This window comes from Zonotrichia leucophrys, chromosome 2 (assembly GCF_028769735.1).
Source record: "Zonotrichia leucophrys gambelii isolate GWCS_2022_RI chromosome 2, RI_Zleu_2.0, whole genome shotgun sequence".
Classification (NCBI taxonomy): Eukaryota; Metazoa; Chordata; class Aves; order Passeriformes; family Passerellidae; genus Zonotrichia; species Zonotrichia leucophrys.
Window position 1 is genome coordinate 30961124 of NC_088171.1, and position 15691 is coordinate 30976814.

Genomic DNA, 15691 nt, shown 5'->3' on the forward strand with positions numbered 1-15691 from the left:
TAATGGAAAGGAAATACTGCATGTAGTTAGTGAATTATCTTAATCAGTTGGAATAACAAGACACACCAACACGTCAGAGCTCATTTAGTATGGCTTGTTCTTAAGTATGGCTTCATTCTTTGAAAAAAAAAAGTCAAATTTCAAAAACCTTCTCAACTGTCACTAGTACTGCAACAAGTTACTCTTGCTAAGCTGAGAATTAAGTTGTCAAAAATTTAGCTGCTGATAAATTCTGAAGTCCTCCTTAAGCATCTCAAAGTATTTTAATGAGTAGCTGGGGAGGAAAAAAAAGGAACCTACTTCTCAGCTGAGATAAAGTGCCCTCTTCAGAGACAACACAGCCTGCCAATGCAGACAGCACAGACCATCAATTTGAAAAACATCTAAAACTTCTTGGAAATTAAGTCAAAATCCTACCGAATGTTTGGTCCATCAGAATTTAAGACACTACTGGCCACCAAGAGCCAGAGCTGTAAAACACCAACTGCTTCCCAAAAGCTTCTTGTCCAAAAAGACAAGAGAAAGACCATTGCAACTTGTGTCTGTCATGGCCTCTCCAGATGAGAAAGTGCTGAGGCAGTAAGTCACATGGGAACAGGCCACACGGGCCTGGAAAGCAGAGGAGACATCTGATGAACAAGAAAAGCGGAACAAGTGAAAAGGCATGGAACGGCCAACACAACAGACCAGGGAAATGATCGCCACAGCAGGACTCTAAACACATGTATCCAACAGAATGCATTCAACACTAAAATAAGTTTTATGGTGAAAAATTTGGAAATGCCACTTGCCAGTTAGGTAAATAAATGTATGTGCTTGGCATCCAACAGCATGAGTTTTGAATGCAACTAAGATGGGCAGAAAGGGCCAAATAAAAAACAGGCAGAGTATTTTTTCCTGACAGGAAGTGTGATCTTCCCCTGAAATTACTGATTACAAAGTCCTAATCCTAACTGCATTCAACAAAACTGAAACGAATCTGCTGGGGTCTGCACATACCAATACAGCCAAAGGATGTAGGAAACTGACCTTAAAAAACTCAACACTTTGTTACTGCATGATAATGATACATGTAAAACCCGATCCGCCCCTTCTTTCATTCTTAAACTTATTTAAGAAAAAATATTTTCTATATCAGTAAGTTATAAAACCAGCAGTTATAGTAGGGGAAGTGGATCTAAATTTTTAATGGCTAAAAACAAAATTACAGTGATTCTGGCCACTCTAGACAGTAACAGACTGGACAAGGCCATAAACATCCAGCACCAAAAACTAGTGCAGTTTGTGCTTCTAATGTCAGTTCACCATACAGTCAATCTCAATTTTCATATAAAAAGAAATCACATATCAGTAGACTTGAAACAATATGCATATTCCTCCAAAGAGTGGTAAGGGTTCATGGGTGCAACTGTGCACAGCTTCCCCAGGCTGTTTTAGCTACCAAGTCATCTTTGGAACACCCAGAAAAGCTCACAGGGAAAGAAAGGACTCCTCCGGTCCACCTTAGGTGGGCATTCCTGACAGCCTGAACAACTCCCCACAACTGCTTTTCAGGCAGACAAGGCCTGAACTTTTGCTAGACTCCCTTAAAATTTACTTTCATCTCAACACTGGAACACTTCACCTTGAAGCACCTACAACATATGTACAGGAACTAGAAGAAGAGAACATCAGAACCCTCTCCTCCTAACACCAAGGATAAGTGTCATAACTGGTCATCACACATGAAATCATTAAACTTTATCTCAAAAAGCCAATGGATTGTCATCCACATTGCTATTCACAGAATTTCAACACTGTTAAAAAAAAAGAAAATTCAGTTCCAAGATAACATGTCTTGGATGGGCACACACAGCCACCACCAGAAAGAACAAACAGTCCAGTAGGAGGCACTGACCCAGAACATTCTATGCTGCCCTTAAAATAATCTAAATTACTATGGCTAAGAGTCATAGCCATCACACTCACCAGCTCTCTTTAATGCAGCTTATTAATCCTGACCACCTACCAAATACTCTCAATTCAAAAATAGGTCATATATTTTTACAGGTTTAACTCATTCTGCAAATTTTACCCTCCTGGGGATATCTGGCTCTACAGAACTGCTTTCAGAATACCCTAAAACTTTGAACTGATGCAAATGAAAACATGGAAGACACTGTTTAATATCATTCAGGAAAGTAAAGCTGAAAAGTTCAGGTGTTCGAAAGCAAGCCTTTACCCTGCAAGATTTAAGACAACTCACTTTTGGATGAATAACCTCCACTGTAGAATAATATGACAAATTATACAACATGGGTATCACAGTCATTGTATAGCAGAAGTATCTGCACTCAGGACACCTTGCTGGCATTAAAAATAGAAAATCAATTGCTCTTTGTAGACAAAACAGAATACGGGTAAAGTCTAATTTCCAGTAGTAACTGGAAAGCACTGCCAGATTCCACCTTTCAGAATGCCTTTGGACACAGCAGACATTTATAGCCCACGCTGATCCTCAAATACCTGCCTGCCTCACAGCCCAGCTGCTTCAGGACAGAAACCCTCCACCAGGCAGAGGTGAAGCCAACTTCTAAGGATTACCTACTGACACAAACTCCGGCAAGCACAGCCGAACCGCTCCGCTTAAGTCCTCCAAGAAAACAAACACGGAGCCTTTACGAAGCCACCGCGGAGAAGGAGGCCAGAGGGGCTGAGCGGGGCCCAGGCGGGGGCACCTCCCCGGCGCGGCCCAGGGCCGAGGCGGGTTGCCCCTCACCAGGTGCGCTCCGCTGCGCTCCTCCAGACACGGGCCCGCCGCGGGGGCGCGGCCCCACGGGCCGTCTCCGGGCAGCGCAGCCCGGCCGTCTGCGGACAGCGTCGGAACGGGGACCGGGCCCAGCCGCCGCACGGAGAGGGCACGGCGGACCGGGCTCCGCCGCGGAGCCGGAGCGCCCCGCTCCCGTCCCACCCTGCCGGGAGAGAACGGAGGCTGATAAGAGGGGCCCGGCGCTGCCCTGGGCGAGCCGGCCAGCGGCTCTGCCCTCCGCGGCCAAGGGGAAAACTGCCAGCCGCCGAGACAACTCGGAGGCCCCGGCGGAGGGCTGAGCCACGGCGCTGAGCGCCCGGGCGGACAGCGAGCCGCTCCCCGCGCTCCCGCACCTCCTCGGCAGCGCTCTTACCTCTGTTAACATTATTACCCCGCTGCGCTGCGGCGGCGCCTCGGCGGCTCTAGCCCCGCAGCATGGTGAAGCCTGGCGGCCGCGCGGAAAGCTACCCCGCACCCCGCGAGGAGGCGAGGCGAGGCGAGCGCCGCCAGACCCCGCCGCCGCCCCGCTCAGCGCCCACCCGCCGGCCCCGGCCCCGCTGCCGCCCTCGCAGCCCGGTCCGGAGCAGCCGCCATCTTGGGACGGCTACGTGCGCCGCCGCCCCGCCCCGCCCCGCCCCGCCCGCCCAGCGGGGCCGCGGGACCGCCCCTGCCGGGGCCGGCGCTCCGCTCCGCGCCCGGTCCGGCTCGGCCCGGCCCGCGCTGCGCCTGCCCGGCGCCACCGGCACCGGCCCTTGGCGGGGTCCGGCCGCAAGGCACGGAGCTCGAAACTGCGGGTCGGGTTTTTTCCCCTCTCTCCCTTGGTGTGACCTGTCTTAGAGCTCTTCGGTGTCAGGCAACTGTGCTGCGGGCGCTAATCGAAATATTTTGTTAAATTTCTGACCAAGCAACGCATCTCTCATCCCTCAGTGACGTGCGCGGCGCTGCGCGTCTTTCCCTGTTCTAGATGCTAAGGAAGAGCGCATGTCCTATCTGGAGCACAAGTCCTTTGGGAAGCGGCTGAGGGAGCTGGGGTTGCTTAGCCTGGAGAAAAGGAAAGTCAGGGGTGACCTTATCGCTCTGTACAAGTGCCTGAAAGGAGGCTGTAACCCGGCGGGGGTCTCTTCTCCCGGGCACCCAGCGACAGGGTGAGAGGACACAGTCTTGAGCTGCACCAGAGGAGGTTTAGGTTGGATATTGGGAAGAATTTCTTCACGAAAGTGCACTTAGGCATTGGAGTGGGCCGCCCAGGGAGGTGGCGGAGTCGCTGTCCCTGGAGGTGTGTGAGGAAAGGCTGGATGTGGCACTCAGTGTCATGGGTCGTTTGGACTCGACGATCTCAGGTCTTTTCCAAGCTCAATGATTTTGTGAAAGAAATTTATATAGCCTGTTACCTACTCTATTGCTAAGTAATGGCATGAAGTATGGAACAGAAACATATCACCTCAGAAACAGAGCCATGTCCGCCTCAACTCAGAGAACCCTGGGGTGATGTGCCCCCTCAGTATTTGAATACACAGAAATATTCCTGTCTGAAACTTGTTCTTCCTTTTAGCACAGTTCTGTGGGCTTTTCTTTGTGTCCTTGCTTTTTCACTAGACTTTGGGTTACATGGTTAACCTTAGGTGCATTAGGAGAGTAGGAGAAAGATGGGATTTTTTCCCTGCATTGCCAGTAACAATATGCACACCAAAGAAGTAGTAATGGTTTGCAGGAAAGATGGAGGAAAAACAACAGTACTATTTTAATGTGAAGAAAACCAACTTTCTTCAATTGCAGGGTATTTTCTCCTGCAATAAAAGCAGAATGTGTTTTCTTGTAGAAATGTGAAGGGCATTAAGCAGTTCTTAAGGCTGATGGGTTTTGCAGAAGTTCTGTAATTTTCCCAGGTATTGTTAAATACTTAACATTTCAAGGTTGACCACTTCTTAGTTTTATTTGTGAGTATTACTGAGTTTCAGTTTTACTCATACAACTGTTTTTCCCCTGTTAGAGACCCATCTGTTAGTCATGTGAAGCAAAAAGAGCAAACTCTTGATACTAATAATTGTTTATTTGCCTTTTATAAATAATAAAAAATACTAAGTTTTCTAAGTGTCTAATAAGCTTTTTACTTCAGAGTCTATAATTTTGAATGTTTCATGTTAGCAGTACTCTTTCCCCTAAGCTGATCCCTCAGGGAAAATCCAAACCTTACAGCACAAACAACTCTACTTTAAACCATAGGCTTGGCAATAACAGCACCATGCAGAGGTCTTGCACATGTTATTTCACCACCTTGATAAATTAAAAATTGTTCAAAACCATTGAGAAATGGGAGTTGTGAAATACAAATTCCAGTGTATTTATTTAGTCCCCTAAAATTGTGTAGGTGCTTATTTGGCTGATGTATATGTACACAACTAGGATCCAGATTTGTGGCTTTTACTGTGCTTCAAGTCAAGCAAATGTCCTGTGCTCACATCTGTGCTACAGGAGATCCTGAAGGTACCCATAAAATAGCAGGGTGATCAGTAAATGATCAGTAGTGTGTAACTATGAAAAAACTTCAGTGCATACTTAAGTAGCAGGAAATAGAATGAAAATACTTAAGGCACCTACTGCTTGACATGTCATTGAGTCAATAAATATGTCCTTTGGGCAGGGCACAGTATCATAAACTGATAAGACAAATTGCCTATTTCATAAAATGTAAGGGTTAAGCAGGATGTAAAAAATCTCATTATATTGATGAATATATATAAATAATAGTGATTGAACCAAGGTAATAACCTAGACAAACAAACTTTCTCGGCGCTGTATCTCTTTACCTTGTGTTTTTAGGTATAGCAGTTAAGGTTTTCAAAATAAATAATCCCTTTTGAAAACTTACTGCAAAGATGTATATATCCTGAGTGCACTGATGGAAAAGAAAAGCAAATCTTACACAAATCTCCCAGCAAGATGAAGTCCTAATTAATACTTTTTACTTGAATTTGCCCCTACTTCTGCTTGGAATTTGGCCACCCAACAGCATAATATTCTGGGAAGCACTTTCTGTTCTTGAACTGCTGGAATAAACCTTCCAATACTTCTGCTGAAAACTGTTATCTGATTTAACAGCAATCAGCACAACCTTAATACTGTTCCAAATTGTTACTAATGCTAGGATCCAATTGTTACTAATGCTAGGATCCATTGTTCTAATTTTTGGTCAATACATCTCAACTTCAAAGGGAAAGGCAGTGTGTAATTGCAACAGCAAGGAGTGATGCTGTGAGGAAGGACTGAACCACATAGACTCAAGGCAGATGAAGAAGCAGCCTCATAAAGGAGAGGTGAGAAGGAGCAGCAGCTTGGGAACAGGATGATATCAGGGAATTCTTGAAAAACTGCTGGGAGGAAGAGAAAACAAACAAGCAGTTATGTTGCCAGTTCCCATTCTTATAATAAACTGAAAAAAATGTACAATTTGTTTTTTTTCCTTAGGAAGGAGGGTGTTTCTAAATTACTGTGAGCATGTCTAGAAATGAGGGTTCAACAGAGATGTAAAGAATTATCAGTGGTAGGCCAGAAGCACTAGAACACTTGTTTCCCTGAGCCCATATTCCAGTGACAATAATCCCAACAGACTTGATGAGTCATCCGTAAGAGAGTTTTATCCGTGTCATCCTTTTGTGTTTGTTACACACAGCTCAGGACAGGCACTGCAACAAGCCAGCATTTTACCAGCAGCAGGGCAGCCACGTTAGCACCACGCTCATCCAGGCAGAGCAGCACACACCTTATTTTTCATGTCACTTCCACAAACCCACAAGCACAGTGTGAAGTACTGTGTTAGGGCAAGTATTTATATCTGCAGTCAAAGGCAAACCTGGCAGAAAGTGTTTGCACTCAGTCCTTAAAATACTCACAGAGTTTTTCCCTTAGACCTAGGCAAATGCTTAGCTCATCTAGAAGGAGTACCTGAAAGCTGATGGCTGTGAATACCTTCATAGTTATAAAATAACTCTGACCTGTTGCCAAACATCTCAGTGTTCTTTGCACTCATTACAGTTTTCACTACAAGCTAAAGGAGGGGTCTGATGCTCTTGATCCACATTTTGAAATCCCACGGGGGACATTGGGAGCCATGGGGCTGTCTACTGAAATGATGATGAATGCAGCATTAAAATCTGAAATACAGAGATAGCACCTTCAGGCTCTGCATCCAGAAGTTTATGAAGATTTTGAAAAGTAAAGCATGGAAAGTGCACTAAGTAAAGAGACAAAAATATAGTCATGAGGGGGAGGACATGACATGCACAGAAGCAGGGGCATAAGCAGGATTTAGCAATAAAAGAGCAACTGTGCCAACTTGCAGCAAAGCACAAAGGAGTGCAAATTATTTTCCAGCCCTGAAAGGAGGGCAGTTCCACAACCTAAATAACTGTTAGCTCACCAGCTTATGAAAAATGAAATTCGTGACCTAATTGCCATCATGATAACCTCTGAAAGAGCAGTAGCCTGCATTTGGATAGTAAAAGGATATGTTGCCATGACCTGTACAAGAAAACAAGCGAAGACTAAGGAAAGGGGAAACTACAGGCAGGGTTGGGGGAGGGACAGACTGAGAGAACAACAGACAGATTTTGCTTTGCAAAGCAGTTTTATGGAAGTGGCTACAATACTATTTCCAACATCAGTAAGCCTGAACTTCTGTACCTTTTTTTAAAATCTAGAAAGATCTTTTACAGAATTATTTCTGAATGCTGTAATTAATTCTGATTGTCCATAACAACTGATGCAAACCAAAGTTTGGCTTCTGTTCACTTGTTTAAGTTGCTTGTAGCTCAGGCTGGCAGTATGGTTAGTTTGCATAGGGTTGTTCAGTTTGGGATTCACTCTTTTTGTTGGAGGAGAAGGTGAGGCAGAGAAGATCTGAAGAATTTGTAGTCATTAAATATTTCAAGTTTTAACTGTTTAAGTGCATTTCTCTATGATTGCATTCCATTCCATTTCAAATAAGGTCACATGACCCTGAAAGTCTACATAGCAACAGGATTGAAAGGGGAACTCAAAGTATCTTTTAAGTGTAAAATTTGAATATTCTGTTATTTCAGGACGTTGCCAATTCTAAGCTCTTTGGTCTGAGTGGCCTGATCAGAAGTTTTGTTTCTGGTCAGGATCACAACTGCATAATTTCCAATTAAATATCTCCTTCACTTTAAGCTTTTTCATCATTCACCTGAGATGTAGCACAGACAGAAGATGCAAGGGTGTATGTGAAAGGGCCACTTGAAGCAATATGATGTTGAGCATTGGATAAATAATTACTGAAGAAGCATCAGCTTTAATTCCTGCTTCATCCTTTGCAATAAGGATACAATATCTCCCCAATGTTCATGTTCTCAGAATTGTTTACGGGATGCTGAAATTTCTTTTCAAGCTTTTGCCAGCTTACATCTTTGCTATAGTGAATATTTTGTATTCAAGCAGCTTTCTGCAGCTAGACAGACTAGACAGACATTGTTTGCCTTAGCATCTTAATCCTAGTTGTCTAAGTAAGTATTAGAATAAAGATAAGCTATATTTTTAATACAAAGAGAACTTTCAAAATTATGGTGTCTCTTTCAGAAGTCTATCAGAAGTCTATCACAGCTAGAATCACTTCAGAATTATAACATAGATGTTAGTCATCAGCTGCATAGCTTCTGGCTGAGGATTTTTTTGCACACAAACAGAAGGCTTCCTATGCTATTTGTACGCTGCTGATACAAAGGCAAGCAAGGTAGAATGCAACAAAGTGTTTAGAAAAGTCACCTTAATTCTTAGAATTCCTTTGGAAACCATCAGTGCAATTCTTTATCTGACTGACACGATAATTTGTAGATTAAACTGTTACATGGAATTTTTATTGTATGTTATGATAAATGATCCCACTCCTTTCAAGTGGGTCAAGAGCCATGAAAGCATATTTGTGATTCAAAGATATTTCTATTGCTCTTCAGACTATTTGCCATTACCCAAGCTAGACCTGGAATCAAAAACTGCCCATAGAAAAGGGTTTGGATGGTTTCTCTTCAGGGATCTGAACCCATGAGTGTATCTGGCAGGTACATCAGCCTATGTGACTGTCTAAAAGGTATCAAAAGGATCCTTCAAAAAGTTACTTTTGGTATTCTCTCAAGCATACATATGCACAATTTTAGAATGTACTGCAAACAATTTTTTTACATAGATTCTAGTTTTGTTTGGTGGTGGTGTCACAGTGCACTCAGTTTACTTTTCTGGTAAGAAGAATTTGTTTGTATTATTCTATCATAATCATCCTTCCGGGCCTTAGGTGTAGGTCCCAAGCAGGAGTTTGGGTCTGAATTTTCAGGTTACAAATTGCTACAGTAATGATTACAGTAATACCGGTGCTGTAATTGTTACAACTATGCAGAATTTTGCCAGTGTCTTAAGAACAAAATTAGTATGTCCAAGGGCACAGAGAACACAAAGTAAGTTATATTTAAAACATTTTGGGAGCAAATGTCCACTTAATAAGATTAACAGCAATTAAAAAAAAAAAAAAGACAAATAGGAAGCAGAGTTATTCATTATGCATTAAAAAAATTAACATCATTTACCATATTTGTATTCTACAAAATGGTGTCTATTGTGTCCTCTTTACATAAATCCAGATGAAGATATCATCCAGAGAAATCTAAGAAGCCTGACTTACTGTACTGCAGTTAACACGTGGTACAAAAGGTTCTTGGTAAGGAAATGTATTTTTAAAAAAATCTGAGCAGAGGGGCATTAGAAATTATTCTAAAACTTCTTTTTTTTTTTTTTTTTTTTTTTTTTAAGCAGTGTTTTCCTCTGAGTTGTAAAAGTCTAATCCATAATCAATAAAATTTCTAGGACAGTTAATCTGCTTATAGGGGAGGGATGTGGGGGAGAAAAAGAGAAGAATCTAATAGCTATGAGTAAAATAAATATTTTGTCTGCAGTATCAGCAACCTCAGGTGTTCAGAGCCATTAGCCAGGCCCTAAGAATCATGACATTGGAACTGAAAGTTGTTTACATTTTCTTTATCTCCTGAACCTGTAAGAAATTTTCAAGTCATATTTTCATTAGGCCTTGCTTTGCAATCATGAACACTGCAAAATCTTTTAAAAGTGTATTTCCTCTGGCAATAAATTACTTGGCTCCAAAAACTGTAAGAAAGAAGCTAAATATTTTAAGTTATAGTAAACTTTTAGGATTTGGCAAAAACTGTGAGAATACTGGAGAGCTTATTATACTTTCTTCCCACTGTGCATCACTGATGTTTGCATCTTGTCTGTGTGTGAAGGACTTTATTAGTACTGTATGTGCTCCCAGACTGAAGCTTTAGACCTTTGAAGCCACTTTGGGGATTGTCTGAATTCTTCTGCTCGTTTGTTTTGCTGCCCACTTACAGCAGTTTGTTCTTAGCAAACACTGGTGCAACTACAAAATGAAGAGATTTAATTTAACCACTGGAAACAGCTATAGTATGTTCAAACACCTGAAACAAATATACTGCTTGTAGTGCATTAGGAGGAGGCAGCACAGAGGAGTGCAACAATCTTTGCTTATTTGTGTAACAACATTTCCTCTGGTTATCTGGGACGCTCACAGCACTCTCCCCTGGGGACTTTACCACAGAAATCTGTGTCTGCTCCCCTGAAGGAGCATTAAAAACTGCTCCTATGTCAATGCCAAATTGGTTTTCATGTATTAGAAGGACTACCAAGTTCTTCCTTCACCAGAAAAACCTGTTCCTCAGGCACTCCTCTTCCTCATTTTTGCACGCATAGTCAGAGCCATTACAAAGAATTTCATTTGGGTGGATTTTATGTACAAGATATATCCCTGAATAAAGATTTGATCCTCTAACTGTTTCCATGGTTTGTTTGCTTTAATTTTGATAGTCTGTTTTTTTACAAGTTTGGTTTTCTGGTTTTGGAGTTTTTTCCCTAATGTTATAGTTTGGGGAAAAAAAAAAAAAAAAAAAAGAGAAAAAAAACCCCTCTGATTGTGTATGTTCTTCCTTCACTTTTCCAGGAGGACTAAATGCCACTAGTCCTTTCTCATAATTAACATCCAGTTCCCAGAAAGACAGACCCTTTCTCCACAGTTTATTGTGAAAGAATTGGAACCATGTGTGCCACAATTGCTGACATGAGGACATCAGCAGTACATCTAAGGTCACAAAGGATCAGCAAGGGCGTCATCTTAGATAGGATTTTGCAGAGTGACTCACACGTCTGAGTATTAATCCTTGCAGCAAAGGCATATCCTAAAGTAGGACGGTGAAATTTTCCATGATAAATCCCATAATTTCCTGATAATTCCTGTTCTTTCTTAAAATAGTTCCTCTGGAAATACCAACTTGAAGAGGATTTGTAATCTTAAAATGCATGTTTAGTCTTTCCCTTTCTCCTTGATGTCAGTGGGTTTAACAAAGGATATCACTTTTTCTTCAGGCTGAGAACACAGTACTTCGGGCTTAGTTATGTCCCATATTACAAGCAGTACAGATGCTGCAGTCAAAACAGTCTCAAAGCAAAAGTACAATCACAGGGATTTTGTTTGCAAACAGTGAATATAAACATCAATTGAACCAGACAACTCTGGAGTGAAAGTTGATAATGCAAAGTAAAAAACTAAGCTAAAATGTCTGTAACAACTATGCACAGGAGTCTGCAATGTAGTTTTGAGTTGAAATTTAGATTTGCTTAGTCATCATAGTGATGAAGATTTTGGATTTACACAGATAACTGCCAGAAAAAGCCTGATTTACTCCAAACTCACCAGTGCTTTGAAGGTGAGAAAAGAGAAAAGATGTGTTCTGTCCAAGCCTAATACATGACTGATCTGAACATTGTTATTTTGAATTTTTATCCACCTATTAAAAACTTGCCAATTAGAAACAATTAGGTGCATCAAGTTCTTCCTCAATACATAATGCAATTAAAAACTTATGTAATGCCTTCAGATGTTGCCAGAGTTAAAAACCAAACAGCACTTCTAATTTAAGCTGCAAATTATCTGACAGAAGTGACGAAGATTAGGACTGGAACAAATATTTTCCAGTTACAAAACAGAAATCAGCTGCACTAGATCTTTTCTTGCTTTTTTCTGGAGCAGTGCAATGAACACACAGTTAGAAAGTATATCAGGAGAAAGAAACAAAACTAAGTTAGAATAAAATACTTGTTAAAAAAAATAAAGATTTAAAAAAATAAAAATAGAATTACCATTCCATTTACCTCCAGCCATGGAAAATGAACATCTTCCTTGCAAAGTCTAGTGTTCCTTGCAAAGTCTATCCATCTGTAACTTCTCTGCTCACTCAATGCCATTTTTATTTTTTCTTTTGTTCTTCACCCTTCAATATCTGGTTGTAATACTTTCTTAATTCTATTCTTCCATTTTCACAGGGGAAATATGCTTCCTGTCAGTTCCTAGGCCCCTGGTACAGCAACAACTCCATATTCCTTTCAGAAATGCCCCTCTTTCCCACAGCTCAGCATGAATGTGTCTTTTGCTTGCCACCTGGGCAAAGTGCCGTCCCAGGGGAGTGAGCAAGCTGCCAGGGTTCATCTGTCTTCTGCCCCTCAAACCAAAGAGCTTCTGCCTCTGAGAAGAAATGTGCTCTGGGATAAGCCTGATGGTAGCTACCAAAAGCATTTCTGGACAGAATGGTCTAAGGGGAAATGGGGAAAGGATATGTTTGCTCTGTAACTTTAAACTGTATAGCTTTTCAGTAAAGTGAAACAGCTTTAAATGGAAAAATCAAATAGAGTTCATCACTATAGCAGGTTCTGGGGTTGCTTTTGTTGCTTGACCTAAAGCTGCCATCTGTGAAGACATGTGCTTTAGCCATGTGATGATGAAAGATTCTGCTGTAGGCAAGCAAGTTTTTGTCCTTCCTCTTGGAACAGAAATGCCTACGGGGATCCTAAAGTCTTAGAAAACTGGGTAAGTAGAAAAAAAAATGCATTTCTAGTTTGTGATAGGGATACCACTGAATTCAAAACCCTACATTTTGGGTACTCATAATGCTTTAAATCCTCAAAAACTTTTGCATGTGTTAACATTGCTACTGGAATAACTTTTATAATCACTCAATGCACAGAACTTATATATATACTTTAACACAAATATGTTAAAGTGTCTATAGGACTGTAACCAAAGAACATTTAGGCATCTTCTGCCACCTGCTACTGACAGAGGTAACTGTATTCCAAATAGTGTTCAACAAGCAGATTAATATTTTAAAATATGTGATCAGTCTTCTTCTCCAAAATTTGGAGATTTCCAGGACACAGAAGACCTCTTTAGCAGTCCTTATCCAAAAATAACTATAAAGAGACGGAGCTGTGTTCCACAAGGACATTTATTTCTGTGAGGATAAGGAAAAATCGTTTCCTTACCTTAGGTGAGAGATGTGAATAGAATTCCATTTATTCATCCAGGTCCACATAGCTGGGCCTAGGCTGGCTGCACAGAACTTTGCAGAGCCTTTGTAAACAGTTTCTTAAACTTTTATGTTATATATAGATAAAGTCCAATTGTGGAATGAATTACAATGAATTGGAATGAATCTAGAGTGAATTGGAGCCCTGCATTCAAGCTAGAGAAAGCAAAACTGCATTTAGTTCTATGGAACATTTTCCTTTTTTTTTTCCTTTGACATTAACACACTCATCATGTATGTAAAGTACACAGCTGCTGATTAAAAGATTGCAAGAGAGATGCAAAAAACATCTTTTTAAACATACAGAATGAAATAGTTTGAGTGGCATTTTGTGATGTGTTTTCCAATTAGGAATGACATTTAATTTTAAGAGTTGAGCTGTTTTTAAGATAGCATTTTATTGGCTCAGGTGCATGTGCCAACTAGTGCGATTACTGATTGGAACTCCCAGGGTTCTAGGCATAGATACATGGTCCCTTACACCTTTTTCCACTAGTCTCAGTTTTAATGTGACTTAGTGTTGTGAATGACACAACCCCAAATTTATTTTTGCTTCCAGTTTTTATGTACTATGTATGTTTCTAAATTATTAAGGAAGCAGTAGGTTTAAGACTTTACAGACTTCACCAATATTGGTGGTATACCCTTCTCTTCAATAACAAGGTAAAATACAGCTTGTTATGCAGACCACAAACTCTCATAAGGTCAGTTTTGAGGTGTGTGGGCATTAGGACTGATTTGACAGTTTTCACATTAAAATCCTATGGTTGAACTCATAAATAACTAATAATGTCCTTTCTTAATAATAAATATTTTAAAGTTGTTTATCTAAAAATGGCAACATTTACAAGGAAAATTCACTTTTTTAAAGTACTCCAACTGTATGAGATGCTTCGTAGAAATAAGCAAAACTACATCTATGCCGATAGCTTGCAAATAAGAAGCCGCAGTGATGGGTCACACTCCCATTAACCTGACACAAATTGACTCTGTCTCCTCACATGCCCAGCTGCTCACTCGCAGCATCTTCCTTAGCGCTGCCACAAGCAGGGAGGCTTTTGAGCAGGCACAGTCAGGCAAGATAAAGAGCACATGCACCCATTTTTGCATGTAATCAGCAGGATTTAATCACATTAAACAGACTGTATAATCATGACCTGATTCTGCAAAACTGTGTGTTTAAGTTTTGCATCTTAAACGACTGCACATCTTAATCATGTTATAGCTTATATGATGCTAAGCACAAAGCTGGAGACCTGTGCTAAGGAAATCTATTTCCACTTCAATTGGGTGCAGGTGACAGCACTACTGAAGGAAAACTGCGATGAGGGAATTAGTAGGTTGGATATGGGCTTTTTATATAATATCAAAAATAGGTGTGCCACAAAATAAAATGAGGAAGGACAGAGAACCAGATTATTTCCTGTTTTGCCTTTAGACACTTGTTTTCTTTGAAATGCTTGCATGTCTTTAAAATTGCTTTAAGCAAACTGCCTGGATTAAATCAAAACAGTAATTATGATTTCATGAGTTATTCTTCATCTTTTAGGACTGAGGCTTTGATCTCTGACATGCTACGTTATATTAGTATTTATTACAGATCACCATGCTGTTACTTGACAAATAGGAAATCTTTCATTATGGTGGGACTTACATATAGTTAAAGTATCTTGCTGGGACTATAAAAATAATCTTTTTTTCCTATATAAGATTAATTCTATAGTTCAATTTTGGTTTTTATGAGCAATAGGGAAATTTTACTAACCAAACAAAATGTCAGCTGTTCTTAATGTATTTGTTGTCGTAAAACATGTAGATTACTGCTGAAGGGTGTGTTTTAAATTGTATTTTCAATTTGTTTTTTTATAAGATAACAAAAATGCCTGTGTGGGCTTAAATGTATGTGTGTGTATGTTGAATGTATGCACACATGCATCTTTATCTCTCTGTTTTCCATTAATGCCGTTGAGCCCTTTGGTTAATTCCAACCAAATTAACTTAGGACCATAGTTCTAAAAATAAATATGTTCCTACAAGGCTTGGAAAATGGCCAAGAGAAATAAGGAAATCTTATCAGTGTTCTTCTTAAAGGAAAAGTTGTTGTGCAAGTGCACACATGATTAGACACTAGGGAAGCTACCTTGAGGACACCCTGTATAATTTTCTCAGCTGAGGGACTTCTTGCCTGATACCTAAACTGGGTGATGCACGTTAAGATGTGTTCAAGATGCATAGCTGTCTGATTTTATGTCTTCTTTCTTTACCAGCTTTGGGAGTGTTTCCAAGTCTTTCATTCATGTGCAGCCTTTGATGTTACAGCTGTTAAAGTCCCTGGAATTCCCAGCTCCATGAAATTACTTGAAGAATTTTAAAGGGTACCTGTTTCCTGTGTAGGTGTTTGCTGTCTGCTGGCAGCAGCTCCTGTGTCCTTCAGGAGCACACATCCAGC

The 15691-nt window shown here is 40.7% G+C and overlaps 1 protein-coding gene across 2 annotated transcripts in view; it reads right to left on the reverse strand.

Moving 5' to 3' along the window:
• The window catches only part of SNX13 (sorting nexin 13), a 65314-nt gene extending 61925 nt beyond the window's left edge, over positions 1–3389 (reverse strand). The window contains exon 1 of one of the 2 annotated variants that reach the window (XM_064704427.1): positions 3162–3389. In XM_064704427.1, the coding sequence (XP_064560497.1) occupies positions 3162–3173 (12 nt within the window). In that variant the 5' untranslated portion in view covers positions 3174–3389. The remainder of the gene's footprint in view (positions 1–3161) is intronic. The other variant, XM_064704428.1, reaches the window with a different exon arrangement.
• Between the last annotated feature and the right edge of the window lie 12302 nt (positions 3390–15691).